Source organism: Phoca vitulina, unplaced genomic scaffold (assembly GCF_004348235.1).
Source record: "Phoca vitulina isolate PV1807 unplaced genomic scaffold, GSC_HSeal_1.0 scaffold12, whole genome shotgun sequence".
In the NCBI taxonomy this organism is placed as follows: Eukaryota; Metazoa; Chordata; class Mammalia; order Carnivora; family Phocidae; genus Phoca; species Phoca vitulina.
The window spans coordinates 32436177-32461247 of record NW_022589715.1 but is presented as its reverse complement, the minus strand read 5'-3'; the positions used below and the strand labels follow the sequence as shown (position 1 = coordinate 32461247).

Sequence of the window (25071 nt, the reverse complement as noted above, 5' to 3'; positions counted from 1 at the left end):
GACTATGGACTCTGAGAAACAAACTGAGGGTTCTAGAGGGGAGGGGGTGGGGGGATGGGTTAGCCTGGGGATGGGTATTAAAGAGGGCATGTATTGAATGGAGTACTGGGTGTTATATGCAAACAATGAATCATGGAACACTACATCAAAAACTAATGATGTAATATATGGTGATTAACATAACATAATAAAATTAAAAAAATAGGCAGAAGAAAAAAAATTTTTTTAAATGGGCAGAAGACATGAACAGACATTTCTTCAAAGAAAACATCCAGATGGCCAACAGACTCATAAAAAGACTCTCAATATCGCTCATCATCAGGGAAATGCAAATCAAAACCCCAGTGAGATTATACCCTCACACTGTCAGAATGGCTAAAATCAAAAACACAAGACACAAGTGTTGGTGCGGATGTATAGAATGGGGAACACTCTTGCACAGTTGGTAGGAATGCAAACTAGTGCAGCCACTGTGGAAGACTCTGTGGAGGTTCCTCAAAAAGTAAAAAATAGAACCACCCTATGATCTAGTAATTTGCACTACTGGTATTTACCCAAAGAATACAAAACACTAATTCAAAGGGATATATGCACCCCTATGTTTATTGCAGCATTATTTACAATAGACAAGTTAATGGAAGCAGCCCAAGTGTCCATCATGGATGAATGGATAAAGAAGAGGTGTTATATATATATATATATATATATATATATATATATATATATATGGAATGGAATATTAATCAGCCATAAGAAAGAGTGAAATCTTGCTATTTACAACAACATGGATGGATCTAGAGGGTATAATGCTAAGCAAAATAAGCCAGTCTGAGAAAGACAAATACCATGTGATTCATGAGGAATTTCAGAAACAAAACAAATGAACAAAGGAAAAGAAGGAGACAAACCAAAAAACAGACTTGTTTTTAAAAAAGATTTTATTTATCTGAGAGAGAGAGCATGAGGGGGGTGGGGGGGAGGGGGAGAGGGAAAAGCAGGCTCCCTGCTCAGCAGGTAGCCCTCGAGAGGCTCAGTCCCAGGACTCTGGGATCATGACCTGAGCCTAAAGCAGACACTTAACCTACTGAGCCACCCAGGTGCCCCCAAACAGACTCTTAACTATAAAGAACAAATAGATGGTTATCATCATAGGTGAGGTGGGCAGGGGGATAGGTGAAATAAATGAAGGGAATTAAGAGTACACTTGTCTTAAAGAAAAAAAAAAAAAGGGTACACTTATCTTGATGAGCACTGAGTAATATACGGAACTGTTGAATCACTATATTGTATACCTGAAACTAATACAACACTGTATGTTAACTACACCAGAATTTTAAAAGACCCCCAAAACCAGAAGAACATAATATCAGAATAAATGCAAGTTTTTCAGTTTCATGAAAAAAAAGAAAAAAAAAAATAACCAGCAGTAGGAAAAACTACAAAAGATTTCACAAAAGAGGAAACACATGGCCAGTAAGCTATGAAAAGATAATCAATGCCATTAATAATCATGGAAGTGCAATTAAGATGTAATGAGTAATATTTAATAATCTCAGATTGGCAAAATGAAAAAGAAAATACTAAGTGTTGGTAAATGTGGAACAAGGGAAACACTTAGGGAGTGTAAATTAATATAGCTACTTTGGATTACAATTTAACATTTTCTGGTTAAATTGAACATATACATATCCTATGACTAACAATTCCCATTCTAGAAATATGTCCTAGGTAAATTATTATATATGTGTACAAGATATAGATATAAGAATATTGATACCAGCTTTGTTAATAATTCCAAATAGATAAATAAACCTGTAAACAACTGTATCCATTGACAGTTAAAATAGGTAGATTGTAGCATTTTCATATAATGGAAAACTAGGAGCAGTGAAATTTAATGAATTGCAGCTGTACCTATAAGTATAGGTGAATATCAAGAACTTGATGTTGAACGTAAGAAACAATTCACAAAACTGTTAATGTTATTTCGTTGTGCAAAGTTAAGAAACAGGTAGAACTAGACAATATATTCTTTTTTGACTTTTTATTGTGATAAAAATATAACAAAATTTACCATTTTAAACACTTTTAAGTGTACAGTTCAGTGGCATTAAGTACACTCATAATGTTGTAACCTTCACCACTATCTGTTTTAAGAAGGTTTTCATCATCCAAAATAGAAATTCTGTACCTATTAAACAATAACTCTCTGTGTTCCCTTCCCCCACGCCTGGTAATCTCTGTTCTACTTTCTGTCTTTATAAATTTGCCTATTCTTCGTATAAGTGGAATCATATAATAGCTGACCTTTTTTGTCTGGCTTATTTCATTTAGCGTGATGTCCTGAAGTTTCATCCATGATGCATCACCTGTCAGAATTTCATTCCCTTTAAGGCTAATACTCTGTTGTACAGATATGCCACATCTTGTTTATTCATTCATCAGCAACATGTTCTTTAGGGATGATACATAAGTAGTACTCTTTTTTGGAAAAGAGGAGAGAAGGAGTAATCCAAAATTCAGGATGCTAGTCACTTCTGGAGGAGGGAAGGGGAAGGAGGCAATTCAAGAGGGGACATGAGGATTTTAAGGTACTGGTAGTGTTCTGTTTCTTTAGCTAGATGGTGGTATAGGATGTTCATTTTATTGGTCATTAAATAATACTTACATGTTTTTTACTTTAATATGTATAATGTATTTCACAATTTAAAAAAATCAACTGATAATGCTGTTAAGTTTAATTTTCAGTGTTATAAAAGATTTAATAATTAAAGTATTAGTGCATGACATAATCTTTTTAGAACATTTTGTGTAATAAAACTCTGAAAAATAGTAAAATCTAAGTAGTGCGCCCCCACCCCCCCCCGGTCCTCATATTTGGAAGAAATAGTTCAATTTCTAGCTTGTGGTTTATTTTATGTAACATTTTAATAGGTAGAGGAAGTCAGTAAAAAAAATTTTTTTTAAAGATTTTATTTATTTATTTGACAGAGAGAGAGCACAAGCAGGGGGAGCAGCAGGCAGAGGGAGAAGCAGACTCCCTGTTGATCAGGGAGCCTGATGCAGGGCTAGATCCCAGGACCCTGAGATTCATGACCTGAGCCGAAGGCAGATGCTTAACCGACTGAGCCACCCAGGTGCCCTGTCAGTCAAATATTTTAATCAGAGAGGCATTATATTAGTTGTATTTATTTTGGGTTCCATAATAAATGAAACGTCTTACTATGAGCTATTTCTGTAAGAAGACCCTAACTTGAATAATTTGGACAAAAGATATTCTCTTCAACTTCTTGTAATATGAAAAAAAAAAAAAAAACCCCATTTAACTAAATTGCTTGCTACCATTATGTTTTATATCATGTAGTTAGTTTTGGTTGGGGGAATGGGGAAGTGGCAACATTGGCTACATGCTTTTTTGGTAAAATCTGTAATGTTTAAAAATATAAAGAAGCCCTGAATCTCACAAAAATGTATTTATTTATTTTATAATCAGTTCATTCTTTACTAATAAAGTGATGATAATTTTTTTCTCTTTTATGCTATACAGTGAAAACATTTATTCACCTATTGCTTGTATTGTTATCACCTGAATAGCAATGAGGGAACATTAAAGTGGAGAATTTTTTTAGGTCTGGTAAGAATGTAGGGGTCCCAGGCATGAATTTTAGTAACATAATTGCATTACTTTAAAGTAAACATCCTGGGGGCGCCTGGGTGGCTCAGTCGGTTGGGCGACTGCCTTCGGCTCTGGTCATGATCCCGGGGTCCTGGGATTGAGTCCCATGTCGGGCTCCTTGTTCAGTGGGAGCCTGCTTCACCCTCTCCCCCTGCCTGCCGCTCACCCCCTGCTTGTACTCTCTCTCTCTCTGTCAAACAAATAAATAAAATCTTTAAAAAAAAATAAACATCCTCACTGAGTTACATGCTTATTTATATTTCTAATTTCAAGATTGGTGATCCTGGATGGACTATTTATAATATTAATGTAATAAACCAGGTTAATTGGTCAACAAATATTCACAATAAATACTATTTACTAAGCACCTAGTATTTGCTAAAAACCCTACTAGATGTTTCAGTATACATTGCAAGAATTTCTCTAGGACATATTTCTAGGATGGAAGTTATTACTGAGTTGTAAGATAATGCATGTGTTCCACTTTACAAAGTAATGTCAACTTACTTTCCAAAGTGGCTGTATCTATTGAAGCTCCCTCCTGCAGTGTAAGAAAGTTTGCATTGTCCCTCCTTTTTATCAACACTTGGTATTGTCCAAACTTTAAAAATATTTGCCAAGATGACATTGTGAAAATGAGGCTCAGATACGTGAAGAAATAGGCCAAAGTTTAGTGAATAAATGCTGGTGTGATGTTCAAATGCTGGTTTGCCTGATTACAACTACAATAGGCTGGATTTCAAAGAAATGGAAATATATAGGCTAAATTTTTTTTTTTTAAGATTTTATTTATTTATTTGAGAGAGAGAGTAAGAGAGAGAGCGCGTGCACACGCACCGGTTGGGGGAGGGGCAGAGGGAGAGGGAACACCGGGCTTGAACCCAGGGTCCTAGGATCATGACCTAAGCCAAAGGCAGACAGAAGCTTAAATGACTGAGCCACCCAGACACCCCAGCCAAGTCTTTTTTATTACAGAAGAGTACTTAGGAAAAATGAGAGTGAGATTTCTTAAGTAAAATGATTATATTATGTAAGAACTTCCTTAGGGGAAGTATTTCTGAAAGTGATTTTAGATTAACTGGATTAGAATCACCTGGTAGTAGTGGCGTGGGTGTGGGTGGGGCGGGATGGGAGTAGAGAAGGGAGGTACTTACTATTTTTAGAAATGCAGCAGATTCCTGAGCCCATCTCTGGTTTTACTAATTTAAGATCTCTGGGGGTGGGATCCAGTTATCTAGATTGTCTAAAGCTCTCCTAGTTTTTTGTTTTTTAGTAAACACTAAAATTTAAGAACTTCAGCTTTAGGAGTTTTGAAGTAATTCCTCAAATACTGTCAGATTCACATACAAACATGTATAAACATAGGCCCAGAGACAGAAACTTAGTCTTACATATATGTGAACGCTCACTTCTTACTGACTTTTGTCATCTAACTTTCTTTCTCTCAGAGTTCCTTTACTATTTTTTTTCTTATTTCTGTCCTTTTGTCCACCTTGCATATGACATGAAATAACATTAGGACTCTGGCAGCACCAAGAGTAATTCTCTCTAAACTCTTTCTGCCTGGCTGGCCCCTACTCCTTTCTGGAAGGATGATAGGATGCAAAAGACATGTTCATCTCGAAACTGCAATCACTTACTTCATTCCTCTTTATAGAACTGTTGATAGCAATGATATCAATTTTGGGTGGGTAAAGATTTAAACTCGGTTGTAAAAAGTGAAGATTCATGGAGGTGGGGTTAGAGCTGTGAAAGATCCTTATATTTTTCTCATTACTGTTCTTTTTAACTATCTTTTCTATGATACAGCTAATTTTAAAGAGGAAAACAATATGTGAGCTTGGTGAAGACCTACTAGAAATACCATTCAGACTTCTTTTCCCAGCACAGACTCTAGCGAGATGCTGTGTTAATAATAGGAATGGATATTGTAGACTCAAAAGAGCTCTGTTCTGTTCACCTGTCCAGACCTTACAAAGGGCTATTTTCATTGTTGCTGAGCAAGTAAATACTTAATTAAGTGGTACAGCTAATTAAGTTTAGAATTCAGTAGCCTTTATTTTCTGTTGTTTCAGAGACGCTGATTTACCAAAAACTTAAAACTCTTTGAGTTCAGCAAAAAACCTTTTCTACACAGTTTTTTTTTAAATTATGTTATGTTAGTCACCATACATTACATCATTAGTTTTTGATGTCATGTTCCATGATTCATTGTTTGTCTATACAGTTTTTATCTAAAAAATGAATTTGAAGGGGCGCCTGGGTGGCTCAGATGGTTAAGGTCTGCCTTCAGCTCAGGTCGTGCGAGCCCCACGTTGGGCTCCTAGCTCAGCAGGGAGTCTGCTTCTCCCTCAGCCTTTCTCCCCTGCTTATGCTCTGTCTGTCTGTCTGTCTGTCTCTCAAATGAATAAATAAAATCTTTAAAAAATAAAAATAAAAAATAAAAATAAAAAATGAATTTGAATGTTAATCATCAAAACTCTAGATTTTGTAGGAATTATCCTTAAATTGGGCTTTCAAAATTATGCTCATTTCCAAGTTATCTTAATTTTTATAGTTTATTTGCTTATAAAATTAAATAATTATTACTAAAGGATCAGTGTCATACTTTGTGAAACAGATTTGTTTAACAAAATCTGAAAATAATATGTGGTTGTTTGTATGTCATGCTTCCAAAACAGAGGCTTTAAATCCTATATTATAAGTTGTTAGCTATTCTAAAGGTACAATAAGAGATTATTGTTCATATCAGTGTAATAAATTGATACTACCTGATCATACTTTTTCATTTTGCACATTGTCAGAACCTTGGACCTTAATCTTATTCTTTGATTGACAGTAGCGACCAGGGAAAGAACATGTATTGTTTGGGATAGTCACATCTGTTCAACTTGATTCAGTTGAGGGTATTTGCATATTCTTAAGTATTTCTTCTGAGAGGGCTTAAATCCTTCTCAAGTGCTTGATGCATTTTTGAAATTCATTCATAAGGTATCTACATGCACTAATAGTTCTGTATAATATTGCTGTGCATAATCTGACAGATAAGACCACATTTTAAAACAAGGTATTCTTTAGGGATGCTACATTACATTTTTACTTGTCCTGCTGGCAGAAATGTCAGTTTTTTCTAAAAGGCTGGTTTAATGTTTTGATTAAATTAGTGATCTTTATTTTAGGCAGGTTTGTCAATCATAAGACAAATAAAGATTTATTAAATAATAATTCAAAGGTTAATGGTAGTTTTTCCTGCCTTGGTTGGAAAATTGAATAATTTTATAGAAAACCATTGTAGAGCTTAAATGGATTTCTGATTAGTCTCCTTATTTTATACGGAAGGTTAGTGAGGCTCAAGTTTACTTACTCAAGGTCACACAGCTTGAAAATTAGGCCTTATTTTAGATCTGAACTCCCAGACCAGTAGATCCTAAGGAATGCTGGTATATGACTTCTGGTTTACATCAGTGATGGCATATGACCTCTCATTTACATTATTTACAAATTATCTTCATCTAAAATGTCCCCTTGCCATTAGAACACATAGTCAGGGATTATGTCTTAATCGTCATCATCTCTCTCCTGAATCAACAATGTGTCTTATACATAGTTAATGCCTAAGCATTATTTTGCTGTTTTGTTTTCATTGTTCTCCTAGGCTATTATTCTGTAAGGAATAATTTTGAAACGAGATAGCTTATTACTAGAATGTTAAGTACCCTTGATAGCTAATAGGTTTCCTTTTGTATTCATTTCTGAGGAATTGGTAATAGCTGTGTGGAGGACTGTGCGACCTGCTGGAGTCAGTTGGCAGAGTCTGCCACAGACGTGGCCTCAGAGAGACCAGCGGTTTCTCCCTTGATGAATGTGACCTGAGGGGAAGGAAAGAGAACTGTAGCGTGGAGTGATCAGAAAAGCCCCTGCGAAGAAATAAGGCTCAAATTAGAGGATAAATAGAACTCAGATCCTGGGGCGCCTGGGTGGCTCAGTTCCTTCGGCTCAGGTCATGGTCCCAGGGTCCTGGGATCGAGCCCCGCGTCGGGCTCCCTGCTCCGCGGGAAGCCTGCTTCTCCCTCTCCCACTCCCCCTGCTTGTGTTCCCTCTCTCGCTGTGTCTCTCTCTGTCAAATAAATAAATAAAATCTTTAAAAAAAAAAAAAAGAACTCAGATCCTGTAGGTAAAAATGAGGTTAGAATGCCATAGAGGCTGGGAATTCCATAAAAAATTGGAAGCATTCAAAAAGGAGAAATATCATTAGGTTACATTAAATAGAATGAAAGGAAGGAGAACAGTTGTTGAGTACTTTTGATGCCTATCTCTGTGCTAGATCCTCTTTTTAGAGGAACTCTGGACACTTTCTGTCCTAGTTTGCATTCCTTGCTTTTTCTTTCCTGAGATATTTAGGGTTGTTTTAGTTTATCTTTATTTCTGCCTGGGCCAGCTCTCTCCAGTTTTTAAAGATATAAAAGTTATATCTTATTTAAAGATATAAAAGTTATAATATAACTTCATCACAATTTTATTTCAATATTGTGTTATAGGAATTCATTAGGGAAGGAAATTTCAACTGTTATTTAATCATATTATTAAAATGCTATTTTAAAATACTTGGCTGTAAAATAAATAACTCCCAAATTCCGAATTATTTTTTATCTTCCAGGAATCCCCTTCTGGTCGAAGGAAAGCTCTTGCTACTAGCAGCATCAACATGAAACAGTATGCAAGCCCTATGCCAACTCAGACTGATGTCAAGTTAAAATTCAAGCCATTGTCTAAAAAAGTCGTATCTGCCACTCTCCAGTTTTCATTATCTTGCATTTTCCTTCGGGAAGGAAAAGCCACGTAAGTTTCTTTTGTCAAGAAGACAAGCTGCTTCTGAGTGTATTTTAAAACTGTATGTCAACAGCTTTTGACTCAGTAGACTGGCAACAGTGGAGAATATCCTACTGCATACCAGTCATTCTTGCCATTCTTTGCTTCAGAGGCTGAATTAAATGAACTCCTTGTTATTTATAGTCTCTTGACTCTAGAGGATGAACAGTAATATAAAAGTGACTATAGCAAGTTCCAAATTTTAAATTGTATGTTATAGGGTATCATACATGATTGTTTTGTATTTCATTGTCTTCAGTGTAAGTAATTGTACTCTGAAGTACAGACAGTTAATTTGTAGAGCTGTTCGATGAAGCTGAGATAGAAGAGTAACGCAAAATGAAAATTTTAGGATAAGAGGAATAAAAGAACTAAAGGAACTTTCCCCAATTCATGTTCTTTGGCCCAGCCTTCTAAAAATTGTAGAGCAAAGTACAATTTGCTATAATTATTCATTTCAAAAATCACTTCTTAAGCACTGAATAGGGGTTGCACGAAGGTAGTTCCTGCACCAGTTTTGGTCTCCTAAGGGTAAACACACCTGGAGCAGGAAAAAAAGTAACATGCACTATGGTTGTTGCATACAGTCAAGTCAAGCATGAGTGCATGTTGGGGGTATAATGAAAGGGTTAGTGCCTGCTTGGAGAAGATCAGGAAGGCAAGAAATGGAAATTCTAAGCTTAGACTTAAAAGGTGAGAGGAAGAAGCTAGCTATGAACATTTCAATCCAATCTAAATCATAGATGTAAATGTATTTGAGCCAGTGGAATGTGTTTACTATAATTGACCATGTTCACTTAACTGATTAGACTGGCTTCTGTGCGTCAGTCAAAATGAGATTTGGCACTCATCTACAGGGCAGCAAATGACTTGATAGATAACGGTAAGCCTCATCTCTGGAAAGTTGGCTTTTGAGTGAGTGTAGTAACAGAGAGACAGTACAGAACGGAAGCAATCAGTCTTTCATCTCAGCACCTTAAATTTTAGTCTTAAATACTGAGAAATTAAAAATAAAGACCTTACCCTGAAGTTAAAGCCAAAATGAAAGGAAAGGAAACACAGGAAGAAGAGAGAAAACAAAATCAGAGAAGATCCTTTGTGGACTCTTTTCCACTGGGCAGCGTCTGTAAGTGAATCAGCACTATCCACGGGAGAATCTGGGTGAGAGGAATTCAGTTGAACCAAATGTCTCAATTCCAGTGGAAAATTCTCTCAAAACACCCTAAACTCCCTCTCTACCTCCACACTCCTTGCTTCCTAAACTTTGACAGAGAAAATTGTTCAAGGCTAAAATCCAAAATATGAGGAAATTAAAGAAGTAAAATTAAGCAAGTTAACATTTCAAGAATAATGTTGTATCTTGAAATTATCCCCCATTGGTAGGTGAGCAATTTGTAAGGCATTCCTATAAGGTAATACAACTTTTTTTGTTTATGCAGACTTTGTGTCACTACATTTATTTTTTTTTTTATTTATTTTTTTTTTTTAAAGATTTATTTATTTATTTATTTGAGAGAGAATGAGAGACAGAGAGCATGAGAGGGAGGAGGGTCAGAGGGAGAAGCAGGCTCCCCGCTGAGCAGGGAGCCCGATGCGGGACTCGATCCCGGGACTCCAGGATCATGACCTGAGCCGAAGGCAGTCGCTTAACCAACTGAGCCACCCAGGCGCCCCACTACATTTATTTTTAAAAGGGGAAATGATTTGGTTAACTCTAAACTTACGTGAGAGAAAATGCAAAGAATTTCAAAAGCCTGTTTAGTCTGCGAAGTTGTACTATATTTAGGAGATAAGTGAATATTAATGAACATTTCTTTACAAAAGAGTTTTCTTGTTGTTTTTTATTTTATTGTGGTAAGAACATGAGAAACGGCATCTTAATTTGGCTTTCTGAATTTTAAGGAAGTATATCAGATTGAAATTTAGTTTGTATATAATATATTAGAAATGTGTTTTATTCACTGTAGTTTATTTGAAATTTAAGGTGAAAATAATAGAGAAAACTTAAATTATTTGATGTTTAGAATACTTAAAATATATTTAAAATACTTCAAAATAAAGACATTTTTACATTTTATCAAATATATGGTATTTAACTTATAATTTACCCGGGTCATTTTTCATCTTGTAATTTTTAAAAATGCTAGACTTGAAGGTGTTTTTTTCTGTTGCAGTAGTTCCTTAACTTTTGGGGAGTTATGGCCCCTTTGAGAAAAATGCACATTTAAACAAGATTTAAATATAATTTACAGGGGTTTACCATTTCTTTTTCTTCCTCTTCACCAAACCAAAAGAGTTCATGGATTTCAGATTAAGAATTTCTATTCTAATTTATTTTGAAAGTTTGAACTTTTAAAGTCTAGATCTCATTGATTTGCAAACTGTCTCACTGTTTTATGAAACAAGTTTTTATTTCCAGGTTTAATGATTAGGAAACCACATTTTAATCCTATGAAGAAAATTTTAGTCTTCCACAGATCTGCAGCACAGAGTTAAACTAACTCCTAACAAGTTAGTTTTTAATCCAGTTTGCTTTTTACTATTTAAATATACCATTTAAAAATTAATGAATAGGAGTATTTAGATTTTTCAGTAGTCTTGGGCAACTGTTTAAAAAGGCTCATTAACATATAGAAAGAAGGAATATATTATTATTTTCTTAAGCAGTCTTTTTTCAATGTCATTTCATGAGCTGTGTATTAAATTTTAAATCATTCATGTAGGGATGAAGACATGCAAAGTTTGGCTAGTTTGATGAGTATGAAGCAGGCTGACATTGGCAATTTAGATGACTTTGAAGAAGATAATGAAGAAGATGATGAGAACCGAGTGAACCAAGAGGAAAAGGCAGCAAAAATTACAGGTTGGTTTTATTAGCACTAAGCTAGAAGTTTATCTTTTTTTTTTTTTTTTTGCAAAGTTGAAAACTCATTCTATCTATAAGATAACCCATCCACCTACTCCCCTCCCCTCTAGAACCCTCAGTTTGTTTCTCAGAGTCCATAGTCTCTCATGGTTTGTTTTCCCCTCCGATTCCCCCCCCTTCATTTTTCCCTTCCTACTATCTTCTTTTTTTTTTTTTAACATATAAGGTATTATTTGTTTTAGAGGTACAGGTCCATGATTCAACGGTCTTACACAATTCACAGCACTCACCATAGTCCATACCCTTCACAATGTCTATCACCCAGCCACCCCGTCCCTCCCTCCCCTCACCACTCCAGCAACCCTCAGTTTGTTTCCTGAGACTAAGAATTCCTCATATCATATGAGATCATATGATACATGTCTTTCTCTGATTGACTTACTCGCTTAGCATAATACCCTCTAGTTCTATCCATGTCATGGCAAATGACAAGATTTCGGGTTTTTTGATGGCTGCATAATATTCCATTGTGTGTGTTTGTGTGTGTATATATATATATACACACATACACCACATCTTCTTTATCCATTCATCTGCTGATGGACATCTTGGCTCGAATTTCCATAGTTCGGCTATTGTGGACATTGCTGCTATAAACATTGGGGTGCACGTACCCCTTCGGATCACTACATTTATTCTTATTCTTTTTGTATAGCTCATCTGTGAAAGAGAATTTCAATGCTAAATTCTTTAGTGCATAAAAATTAATTTTCTAATAGTTTCATTATGGATTGTAATTTGATCATTTTGCCGCATTTAATGCCTCTTGCCCAGAAATTTTGCCTGATGCTAATATTTGTAAGTCATGCTTTTTTTATATTTGTCTTTTCCTGGTGTATTTATCACTTTCTTTTTATTTTACTGCATTAAGTACTTCTCTTATAAACAGTATTTGGTTTATCTGTCTTTATATTCTTTGCCCTTAATACCTTAATAGTTATATTTTTTGATAACTGCATACTTAATTTCACTTACATTACTTTATTTATACTTTTATTTGGGAATTTTCATACTATTTTTTTCCCATCCACCCCTTAAATTTTGCCATTCTCAAATGTCCTTTATTTAAGCATTTTTTAATAGAGTAATTTGGAAGTTATACATTCTGTTTTCATTTTAGTATACTATCCTCTAAGATAAATAAGCCAGATGAATAAATAAATGAACCTATATTTCTCTACTAACATTAAAAATAAAACAGGGGCACCTAGCTGGCTCATTTAGTAGAGCGTGTTACTCTTGATCTCGGGGTTATGAGTTCGAGCCCCATGTTGCATGTAGAGATTACTTAAAAATAAAGTCTTTAAAAAATAAATAAATGAATGAAACAGAATGTGTTGACTTACCTCTTGTAAGATGAGAGATTCAATATTATTTTCTCTTTATTTAAACCCCTCCCTCTAGCCTTTCCTGGCTATTATTTTTATTTCAATAATATTTTGGCGTTTTTTTCAGTAATATATGCAGACATCTGTATTATGTTTACAATTGATGTCAGCAACAACTATAAAATACTTTTGAAAAATGCCATGTCTTACCTATCTTTGAGTTCTTTGTTTTATTTGGCTAGCTGAAGTACTTCAGGAAGGATAAGTTAGTAACCTTCCTCTACCACCACCAGTGACTTTTTACCTATCTTTCAAATTTTAATTTTATTGACACATACTCTTGGAAACCTTTCATGCCCACTTAAGCTTGACCATTCCAGCCCCAGTGCCACTGTTGTACTATTTACAAATGCAGGCATTTTCTTACAGCATGAGTGTTTATAACTGCAGAGGGATATATTTTGATCTTTTAATTGGAGAATATGGTTTGTTCTTTGTAGGCTTTTTGTTAAAACTAAATCTCAATTAGACACTAGTACCATAAGTAGGAATTTAAAAAACCCACTTATTTTTATAGCTGTTTTGAGCAGTGTTGTACTGTTTTGATCACAGCCGTGGGAAAAAAAAAAAGGTGATAACAATATGTCAGAAGTTTTATGCTGGTATTGAAAGGAAAAGAAAGGACATTATTTTTGATAGATATAATGAAAATATTCAGTAATAATTAGATTTTATAACTAAACCCTTATCTTAGTCTGTTTGGGCTGCTACAACAAAATACCATAGATGGGTACCTTATAAACAACAGAAATTTATTTCTTACAGTTCTGGAGGCTGGAAGTCTGTGATCAAGGTGCCATCACAGTTGGATGAGGGCCCTCTTCTGGGTCACAGACTTCTCATTGTATTCCTCACGTGGTGGAAGGGGGCAAGGGATCTCTTTGGGGCCCCTTTTAGAAGGGCATTAATCTTATTCATGAAGGCTCTGCCCTCATGACCTAATCCTCTCCCAAAGGTCCCACCTCCTAATACCATCACACTGGGAATTAAGATTTCAACATATGAATTTTGGGGGGACACAAACATTTCAACCATAGTCACCTTTATTGCCTAAATCATACACGTACACCTTATTTTCTAAAATTCTTGTAGGAGGAATAACTTTCTTTTAGATAGCCTAAAATTCTCTAACCATAATCAAAGAAGTTGTTTTAATGCAACTTGTGATGATGCAAGATTTCTTTGGAATTTTACTATTTTGTGTTATTATTTATTTATGTATTTCTTTTCCCCATTTTCTGAAATTCCTTCAAGGTAGAGACTACGTTCTAATCATTTTTTCATCACTAGCTTCTGGCACATTGTCTGGAACATATTGAGAATTTAAGATGTGTTAACTGAAAGGCCATAAATCAATGAGGGGACTTCCATCTTCTGTTATAGCCCATACTGATCACTCTGGCTTATTATCTTGTTCCATTTATTTGACCTTTACTCATTTATTCAGGGTAGAGTGGTCCCATTTTATGGAAGGCATGTGATCTGGAGGAGACATAATTCAAACCTTAAATAATTCAAGACTAGTTTTCCAAAAGTAATGAATGCAAAATGTGTGTTGAGGGAGCAGGGTAGGTGGGGACAGTGGTGATTAGATGCATGCTCTTAAGTTAATCCACAGTCATTGTAGCATATTTTTGCTTTGATGTTACTTTTTTTCTCTATTATATTTCCAGCGTACAGTCACTTAAATTAATAGCACCAACTGCATGTTATGGCAGTTGTTTGGCTTCCTTAGTTGCATTTTTTAGCACATGTAAATTCCATTCCAAACTTATTATCTTTCAGGAATTTTTTTTAGCACCAACACTACCACTCTAAAAATGTTTTGGTAAAGTAGTTTTAAGATAGTTAAAAATATATTAAAATTTAACAACAGTAATGTTAAAGCAATAGGTTAAGACTAAATAAAATGAATGCATTTTATAAACATGGTACAAATAAAGTATGGTGGGTATTTTTATTTACCAGTTAAAGTGGCAGTAATTTAAACACCGCTTATATTTGCTCTTCCTTGCAGTTTTGAAATTGCTGACAGAATGTTTATGGAGGAAGGAATCATTATCTTAAATTTTGCCTCTATTATATCTTTATACTGCAATGTAAATGCATAAAATGCAATCACATATCAATAAAAATTATATGGATATACTGTTTCCTCAACTAAGCTGCAAACTTCTTGGGGGAACAGACTGTTACAATTATTTTGTGATACCTTAGATTGATACCTAGAGGTTATTCGTTTAGTCAGTGATTTCTTATGGAATATTGCTGTTAGAGCAATAGTAATTAACAAATATTATCTTCTGAAATTACAGTCTTTGCTATAAGGTAAATATAAATTCATGATATCTATACTTGGATTGATCAAAAATCCCTACCCTGTTCTGTCTGAGACAAAATTCACTATTAACTGGAAACATATTTTGGAACTGGATCTTAAACAGAAACCTTTTATTGATACTGTTATGTACAGGTGCATTCTACTAAGAGGTGTAGCACCAGTAAATGGGCAAGGAAATTTTGAATTACAATTAGAAGAATCACTGAAATATAGAGGGAATAATAGACCTTGGAGATGGAGAAACAAAGCCTATTAATGGGAAAGTTTATTATAGCCAGTATTAGAAAACATATATGGTTTTAAAACAATCAGCAACCTCAGAATGTGTGAACCACTATATGGCAATATGACCATCTTTGGGATTCCTGTTGAATTTCTGAATACGTATCAATAAGAAGAGAAAAAGATTCCTCCATAAATAACAATGTCCTGTTGAATACAGCTCAGAAAGTCAGGTTCAACTGAAGCAGTTTATAGCAAAGCATCATTGGAGAAATGCAGACATTATGAAATACCAGAAAGATACCAGGATACTCAAAACTGTTGCAAAGATAACCAAGGATTCTACTTAGGTTCAACCAGACATTTAGACTTATGTGACATACTCAGGTCACATAAGCCAAACTAAGCATTAGATTCACTTAGAAGGATATTGGAAACACAGAAACACAGCAGCATGCCAGCAGAGCATTCTTTTTTCCCTGGAGTCCTCACAGCATCCCAGGTGCTATTTTTTGACCTCTATCTCCACATAACAGCTTGGGTACAAGGAGGCGAGATCCACATAGGTAGAAAGAAGCAGGGGTTGCCTAGGTTTAGAATCTATGCTGCCCAAGAGCTGGTATCTTTTGAAACAGTTTAACAAGTGTAGTTTCCAGGGTCTCTGTAATGGAAATGCCTAGTTATAAGATTCCACAGTCAGAAAAGCCCAAAACTGTGGCCTTCCATCAGATATATAGTCCATCCAGATGTGGTTTATAAATTAAGATTCTTTTTTTTTTGGCTCTGTACAGTATACTTTATTGATGGTACATGACAAGGTAGGGCTCCCCAAGCCCCTCCCCTTCTTCAGGGGGTCTGGGATGGAAACAGTGGAGGTCGGGAGATTCTCAGTGTTTTGGGGGATAAGTTGGGGCAGGGACTCCCCAGCAACTGAGGGCCTCTCTCTTCCTCTTGCTCTCGCTGGGGCTGGTGGTCCAGGGGGCTCTTACTCCTTGGAGGCCATGTGGACCATAAGGTCCCCCACCCGGTTGCTATAGCCAAATTCATTGTCATACCAGGAAATGAGCTTGACAAAGTGGTCATTGAGAGCAATGCCAGCCCCGGCATTGAAGGTGGAGGAGTGGGTGTCACTGTTAAAGTCACAGGAGACAACCTGGTCCTCAGTGTACCCCAGGATCCCTTGAGGGGGCCCTCTGATGCCTGCTTCACCACCTTCTTGATGTCATCGTATTTGGCAGCTTTCTCCAGGTGGCAGGTCAGATCCACGATGGACACGTTGGGGGTGGGGACACGGAAGGCCATGCCAGTGAGCTTCCCGTTCAGCTCAGGGATGACCTTGCCCACAGCCTTGGCAGTGCCAGTGGAAGCAGGGATGATGTTCTGGGCAGCCCCTCGGCCGTTGTGCCACAGCTTCCCAGAGGGGCCATCCACGGTCTTCTGGGTGGCAGTGATGGCATGGACGGTGGTCATGAGTCCCTCCACGATGCTGAAGTTGTCATGGATGACCTTGGCCAGAGGAGCCAAGCAGTTGGTGCAGGAGGCATTGCTGACAATCTTGAGAGAGTTGTCATACTTCTCGTGGTTCACACCCATCACAAACATGGGGGCATCGGTAGAAGGAGCAGAGGTGATGACCCTCTTGGCCCCGCCCTTCAAGTGAGCCCCAGCCTTCTCCATGGTGATGAAGACCGCAGTGGACTCCACAACATACTCAGCACCAGCATCACCCCATTTGATGTTGGCGGGATCTCGCTCCTGGAAGATGGAGATGGACTTTCCATTGATGACAAGCTTCCCATTCTCAGCCTTGACTGTGCCATGGAATTTGCCATGGGTGGAATCATACTGGAACATGTAGACCATGTAGCTGAGGTCCTTGAAGGGGTCATTGATGGCGACAATATCCACTTTGCCAGAGTTAAAAGCAGCTCTGGTGACCAGGGCGCCCAATACGGCCAAATCCGTTCACTCCGACCTTCACCATCGGGTCTCAGGGACGCGACTGGTACTGCACCAGAAGATGCGGCTGTCTGTCGGTCGAACAGGGAGGAGCAGAGAGCCAAGATTCATTTTTACCATAAGCACTATTGTCTGGTGTTTATTAATCCCTTTCCTATAGTTTATAAAGTTAATTTGGGAGGAGGAAGAGTGACATATTGGCTAACTTCAGAGAATATAATTGTAAGCATAGATGGTAGTAGAGGAGATAACAGTTCATATTTGAAGAGCTCAAGTTGAGTATGGGATGCTTAGCCCTCTGACATTACATGTCCTGCTCACTAGGACGATGAATGGGGAAAAATAGGTCTTCTCTCAGAATGAACTGGGGACTCTGGTCAGAGAATAATACATCCATTAATTTGCTTCTGGTTTTTACCTGGCCATTTACTCTCCAATACCTAGGATACTAATGAACAAAATCATAGGTTTGCTGTGGGCTATGTAACATAATAGAATAAAAATGGCCACCTATTTTGGGAATTCTTTGCAAAGGATAAGAATTTCTGGAATACTGCATCTATTACTTAGTTATTAAGGTTGGAAAACAGGGTAAAATCAGAGAGCTGGGGACATTTATGATCCCTTGATCTAAAAAGTTGGTAAGGTTTCACAACTATCTCCTCTTTAAAGGAATCTGAGACCCTAGAAAGAGAGACCGAAGACAGTAAGAATATCTCCTCCTAGTGTTTAGAATTCAAATATGTAAACTCAGAGACCAGAAGTGGCAGAAGATACAGATTACAAATTCATCCTCCTTTTTGTGTCACTCTTAAACCTTAATTAATGTTGCTTTGTTTGTACTAATGACAACTGAACATTCTTTAGGCCTCCCTGCCTCCCTAGGAAACTCCAGGAGAATTCTGGTGATACTGAGAGCCCATCTGACAGGGCCAGAATGGGAGTAAGAGCTCTGAAGAAAAAGTTAGAAGCTCTCCAGTATTTAGGGGAGGAGCCAGAAAACATGAATATTCTAAGTACTGATATGCATTCTCTGAGGATTTGTCCTAGGAATGCAAGGTTGGTTTAACCATAGTAACAGAATAAAGGAGAAAAACCATATAATTATCTCAATAGATATATAAAGGAGTGTTTGACAAAATTCAGTACCAAGTTTCTCAGCAAGATTTCAATGTAAGGGAATTTCTTCATTTTGAGAAAGAACATCTATGAAAAGCTACAGCTAATATCATATGTAATGGTAAAATACTGATTACTTTTCTCCTAAGATTGGGAATGAGGCAAAAATGTTTGCTTTCACCACTTGTGTTTAACATGATACTGGAGATCCTAGCAAGATCACAGGATACAAGATTAATATAGAAAAATCTGTATTTTTATATATGAACAACAAACATTTGGGAAATGAAATTAACCAAATAATTCCATTTACAGTTGAGGCTAAAAATTATATAGATATTTAGAAATAAATTTAACAAAAGATGTAGAAAAACCTCTACATTGAAAGCTGTAATACAATATTGAAGGTAATTACAGAAACCCTTAATAAATGGAGAAATGATCTACGTTCATAGATGAGAAGACTCAATATTGTTAAGATTTCAGTCCTCCCCAAGTCAATCTATAGAATCAACTTAGTGCCAATCATAATCCTAGCAGGCTTTTAAAAAAGAAAAAAGAAATTGAAAAGCTGACTCCAAAATATATTTGGAAATGCAAAGGACCTGAATAACAATACAATTTTGTTGTAAAAGAACAGCATCATAATATTAATACTACTTGATGGCAAGATTTACTATGAAGATAATAATCGGTATAGTGTGGTATTAGCATAGGACAGTAGAACAAAAGAGAAAGTTCTGAAATAGACCCAAACTTACTTGGTCAATTAATTTTCAACAATGGTGCAGCATAATTCAGTGAGGAAAGGAAAGTCTTTTCAACAGATTATTTTGACATACCCAGATGTCCATGTGGAAAAGATGAGCTTCAATTCCTACCTTTCAGGATATACAAACATTAATTCAAGGTTGATCATAGACCTAAATGTAAAAGCTAAAACAATAAAGCTTCTGGGGAGAAAAAAGAAAAAAAAGAACAATGTATTTGTGACCTGAGGGCAGGCAGAGGGTTCATACATAAGACATAGGTGAGTAAACATGAAAGAAAATTTTGATAAATTAAACTTCATCAAAATTAAAAACTTATGCTCATCAAAATAGATAATTGAGGAAATATAGGGTATGTTATAGGCTAGAAGAAAATATTCACCAAGTAGATATCTGACACGTCTTTCATTCAGAATAGATTTTTTTAAATGTCTGACATCTCAATAGTGAAAACACAACCCTATTTAAAAAAATTTTTTTTTAAGATTTTATTTTAAGTAATCTCTACACCCAACATGGGGCTCGAATTTGCATGCTCTACTGACTGAGCCAGGCAGGCGCTCCAACCCTATTTTTTAAGAAAATGGGCAAGAAATGGAATATGTGGTCCCCAAAGAAAGCTATATCACTGGCCAATAATCACATGAAAATGTTCTCAGCATCACTTGTGATTAGGGAAAAGCAGATTAAAATCACAATGAGATTATAATTCCACATCCATTAGAATGGTTATAATTTAAGACTGGCAATACTAAATATTGGCAAGTGCACTAACTGGAACTCTCATCCATTATTGGTAGAGTGTAAGTGAATGGTACGATCACTTGGGGAATTTCTTATAACACTAAACATATACTACCTCTGACCCAGCAATACCACTCCTTAATATTTATCCAAAAGAAATGAAAACACATGTCCACAAAAAGATTTGTACAAAAATACTTATAGCATTTTTCTTCATAATAGCCCTAAACTGGAAACAGCTTCAGTGTACATCAATAGGGCAGTGGCAAAATAAACTGTAGTACAGTTGACCCTTGAACAACATGGGGGTGAGGGGTGTCAACTCCTGGGATAGTCGAAAATCCATTTGTAACTTTTGACTCCCCATAAACTTAACTACTAATAGCCTACTGTTAACCGAAGGCCTTACTGATAACATAAACAGTTGATTAACACTTGTTTTATGTGTATTATATGCTGTATTCTTACAATAAAGTAAGCTAGAAAAAAGAAAATACTAGGAAAGTCATAAGGAAAATACATTTATTTATAGGACTGTACTGTATGTATCGAAAAAAATCTAGTGTAAGTGGACCTGCACAGTTCAAACTCATGTTGCTCAAGGGTCACCTGTATATTCATGAATGGAATGCCCTTCAATAAAAATGAACAGTTGTTATGTTCAACATCATGGATGTATTTCAAAACCATTATGCTAACTGCAAGAAGTCCATTTATGTGAAGTTCTAGAAGAGGCAAAACCAATCCTGTGTGATGGTGATAGCCTGTGGGTTTGGGGATTGATTGAAAAGAGACATGAGAAAACTCAAGGGAGTGATGCAAATGTTCTGGATCTTGGGTTACATAGGTGTATACATTTATCAAAATTCATTGAATTATACAATTTAAGGTTTGTGCCTTTCACATATGGGTATATGTAAAATATTGGAAGGTAACGTAAAAATTACAGTAAGTATGTTAGATTAGTAAGAACATAAATGCTTTCCAACTTTCTGATTTATTGATCGGTGTGGTAGCTAGTCTCCAAAGATTGTCTCCCAGTGAACCATGCTTCCTATTATTCATTCCCTTTGGTAGTCCTCTCTTACATCTGGGCTAGCCCTGTAAATTACTTTTAACTATAGAATTGGGTGTGGAAGTGACACTTTGTAACTTCTGAAGCTAAGTCATCAAGTGCCTCTTATCATCTACCTGGCCCTCTTATACAGCATGCTCAGGGGAAAGCCAGCTGCCATGTAAAAAAGTCCAGCCACCCTGAGATTGCTATGCTGAGAAGAACTCCAAACTAGCTATGTGAACTGGACACTTTGGGAGAGAGTTATGCCTGGCCAACCTCCACTTGTTCCTGCTTTCTCAACTGAAATACCAAACATGCAAGTGAAGAAGACATTTTGGATGTCCAGCCCAGTTCAAGCGCTCATATGACTTCAGCCCCAGCCACCATCTAACTGTAATGAACCACCCAGCTGAGTCCAGTCAACCCATAGAAGTGTGAGAGATAGTAATTTATTGTTTTAAGCCACCAAATTTTGGGGAGATGGCTTAAACTGTAACACTTCCATAGGTAAATGAAATATGGATAGATATATGTATAGATACATAGAAAGACATATAGGTAAACACATAGATTAAAAATACTATTTCTATAGTGAAAAAATATAGATATTTTTGGGGCGCCTGGGTGGCTCAGATGGTTAAGCGTCTGCCTTCGGCTCAGGGTCCTGGGATCGAGTCCCACATCGGGCTCCCTGCTAGGCGGGGAGCCTGCTTCCCCCTCTGCCTCTGCCTCTCTCTCTCTCTCTCTCTCTGACTCTCATGAATAAATAAATAAAACATTTAAAAAAATAAAAATAAAAAATAAAAAATATAGATATTTCTGCCTCTACAAATATGCTGCCAATTATTATGACTCATTCAGTTCATTCATTCATTCATTTACAACGTGCGTTAAGTCCCAGCCATGCTAAAAACTGCTGTTTCAGAGATGAAAGATGAACATGACATAGATATACAGCTACTTAATTCCATTTTTTGTATAAGTGTTTGAGGGGAATGTCTCAGGTCATTAGGGTGAAAATACCCAGTAGTCAAGCTACATATCTGAGGATTATCTGCATTTCTGTCTTAGGTTAAGCCAGGAGAGTAGATGAATTCTTCCAGGAAGAGCAAAGTTAGGACTTATGATGGAGTTCTAGGGAATGTTAATATTTAAGAGGTAGAGGGATGAATAGTTATCATGAAATGAGACTAAGACAGAACTATCAAAGAGATAGGAGAACCAGGCGGTACTATTGTCCTGGAAGGGGCAAAAGAATTTCAAGGAAGGAAGGGCTAATTACATTTATTCATACAGAGGTCAAGTATGGTAAGAGCTGAAAGGTATCTAGTATACTTGCCATCTAGACTACAATGGTGACCTCAGTGAGAGCAGTTTTGGTAAGGGGCCTGGATAAAGGTGGAAATAAAAACAGTGCAGTGAGTTGAAGGATAAATAGTAGGTGAGAAATTGTGGACTACTATGTTTTAAAGTTGTTTTCTTGTGAGGATTAAGAGAGTCTGGCCAAACTAGAAAGGGCTGATGGTTGAGAGACTTTTTAAAAAAAATTGGGAGCAACTTGATCATATTAATAAGCCACTAAGGTTGACTAATTAATTAAGAGGGAGGTGTCGAGTTCCTGGGAACAGACTACTCAATGTCTACTTTTCTGCTTGAAGTAGCCCCTTCTTTCCCCATTGTGATGTACCATGGGATTAAAAATCATAGTATTAAATCCATTAGTTGTATCCATAAATCAAATGTTTATGGACCTGAGCCTGTGAGAAAAGTGACATCTTTTGAACCTTGATCTCTGCCAGGAAGTTGAAAAGTTACTATCTTAGACCATCTTAAAATGAGATAGACCTGTACTGAATCTTGTTATGCTTTAGAGAGAACAGTGGAGGATGCTGCAAGATTTGCAGATATGTTCTAGCTCTAGGCAGTTTATTTTTTTCTTTTTTTAACTCAGCTACAGACTTTCTCAAAAGGAAAACATCACCTACTCTTAAGGCCACCACCCAACCACCTTTTTTTGTTCAATGTGATAATCTCTTGTGGTCAATTTCTATCTTCTTTTCCCTTCCTAACAGTAAAGGAGAGTCTCAAATTACTTGACCCTTTGCTTTGATTGCCTGCCCCTAATTTAGTTTTCCTTCTTATTCTCACCAATGTGAAGCAAGTCCAGACTAACACACTGTTGCTATAACTAAGTTTTACACTACAAGTTTATTGCTCAATTTGAGTAGCACTGGGGTAGAAATTTGTTTGTTCTATTACATAGCATTCTTAGCATTTTTCAAATGTGTAAATATTTGGTGAAACAAGACTATAATAAGTAATATAGTATTATATAAATATATTGGGTCAGGAAGGGTTTTGGTCAAGGTAGTATACTACTGAGAAAGTTTCCCATTTAAAATAATTCTGGGAATAAATTTTTGTCCTAAATCTTTTAAATTTTTAACTTTTTTCTGATTATGTATTATAAAACACATTGGCTGTAGGAAATTAAAAAAAAAAACAGAAAAGTGTTTTTTAAAATTTATTTATTTATTTTTGTTTTGGAGAGGGAGAGGGAGAGAGAGAATCTTAAGCAGGCGTCACGCCCAGTGCAGAGCCTGATGTAGGGCTCAGTCTCACAACCCTGAGCTCATGACCTTAGCTGAAATCAAGAGTCAGACACAACCGACTGAGCCACCCAGGTGCCCTGAAAAGTGCTTTTTTAAAGGGAGAAATACATAACAAAATTGTGTATTTTAAGCTCCAGACCAGTATCTGTGGTGTTGAGTTATTTCCATGGGAAGTTTCACAGGCACCTGTAACTTGGTATGTTCTGAACCATGCCCCCCTCACAGTGGTAGAATACTATCCACACAGTCACCCAAGACAGAGTTGACATTTGTCCTAGATTCCTTTCCCTATCCCTCATGTCAAATTAACCACCAAATCTTTATTCTTAATTTATTCTTTAATTAGCAAATATTGATTGATTGCCTCCTTTCGTGGAGTGGTGATGCTGACCTACTCATCTTCTTGCTTCCTGTACTGTTTTTTTCCAAATGCTGCCACCGTGTTGCTGCTGGAGTGATGTTTCTAAAATATACATTTTGATTTTTCAGTGGATTCCCATAGTTCTCATTCTTTGGTTTGATCACAGTAATCTTTAGAATAGGACATTTGCCAACCTCATCTCATTCCATTTTCCACCTCTGGCATCTTAAACCCCAAACAACTTGCAGTTATTCAAATGTGTCTTGTTCTCATTTGTCTCCCTTTTGTCCTGTAGAATGTTCTCCATTTCTTCTCTTATAATAATAATAATAATGATAATAATGTCCGTTTGTCTTGTATTAGCTCAAATTTAAGTAAGTTCAGAAGGCCTTCCTGACCTTAGATTGAGCTATATGCCTCTCTTCCAGTTTCATATGGCCTATAATGCATATCTCAATCATAATACTTATCACAGTTATCATATACTATATAATGCTTCACTTGTCTATCCCACAAAAATATAAAGCCATGAGGGCAGGTACTACGAAAGATATATAACAAGTATTTGATAAATATTTATTAAATAGGTAAATGGTATTTCTTTGGAGGTTGCCTCTTATTATGATTTGAATTAACATTTATTTGCATACCAAATAGAGGAAGTATTGGTATAGCTAATCAGAATTACCTTTCACTTTGTTAATATGAATGAAAGTTCTAGAAGCAGAAGTTCTAGGAGGAACATAAAGATTTATTTAAGCTATGGATAAATAGGAAAACTAGGATAAGAAGGAAAACTGTCATCAGTAACAGAATGAGAAGAAGAAATTATTTTGGGTTAATGAGGAAATGGTCTTTAGTGATATTAGATGTCACTAAAGGCAGGATGAGGGGGAAGAAACATTCTAAACATTCAGAAAAATCAGTGTAAATAATTTAATCATGTGATGGAGTCATCTTGATAGTATTTAAAGAAATGCCCTGGGGTGCCTGGGTTGCTCAGTCGGTTAAGCGTCTGCCTTCTGCT

At 36.3% G+C, this 25071-nt stretch overlaps 1 protein-coding gene and 1 pseudogene across 17 annotated transcripts in view; one reads left to right on the top strand and one right to left on the bottom strand.

The window, feature by feature from the left end:
* EHBP1 (EH domain binding protein 1) overlaps positions 1-25071 on the top strand; it is a 420362-nt gene that overhangs the window by 201110 nt on the left and 194181 nt on the right. For all 16 annotated transcript variants that reach the window (XM_032410868.1, XM_032410870.1, XM_032410869.1 and 13 more), the window contains 2 exons: positions 8334-8515; positions 11269-11408. In XM_032410868.1, coding sequence (XP_032266759.1) covers positions 8334-8515; positions 11269-11408 — 322 coding nt within the window. The remainder of the gene's footprint in view (positions 1-8333; positions 8516-11268; positions 11409-25071) is intronic.
* Positions 12745-18756, bottom strand: LOC116636253 (annotated as a pseudogene). The gene has a single exon (XR_004300299.1). The product of XR_004300299.1 is annotated as a glyceraldehyde-3-phosphate dehydrogenase-like (transcript).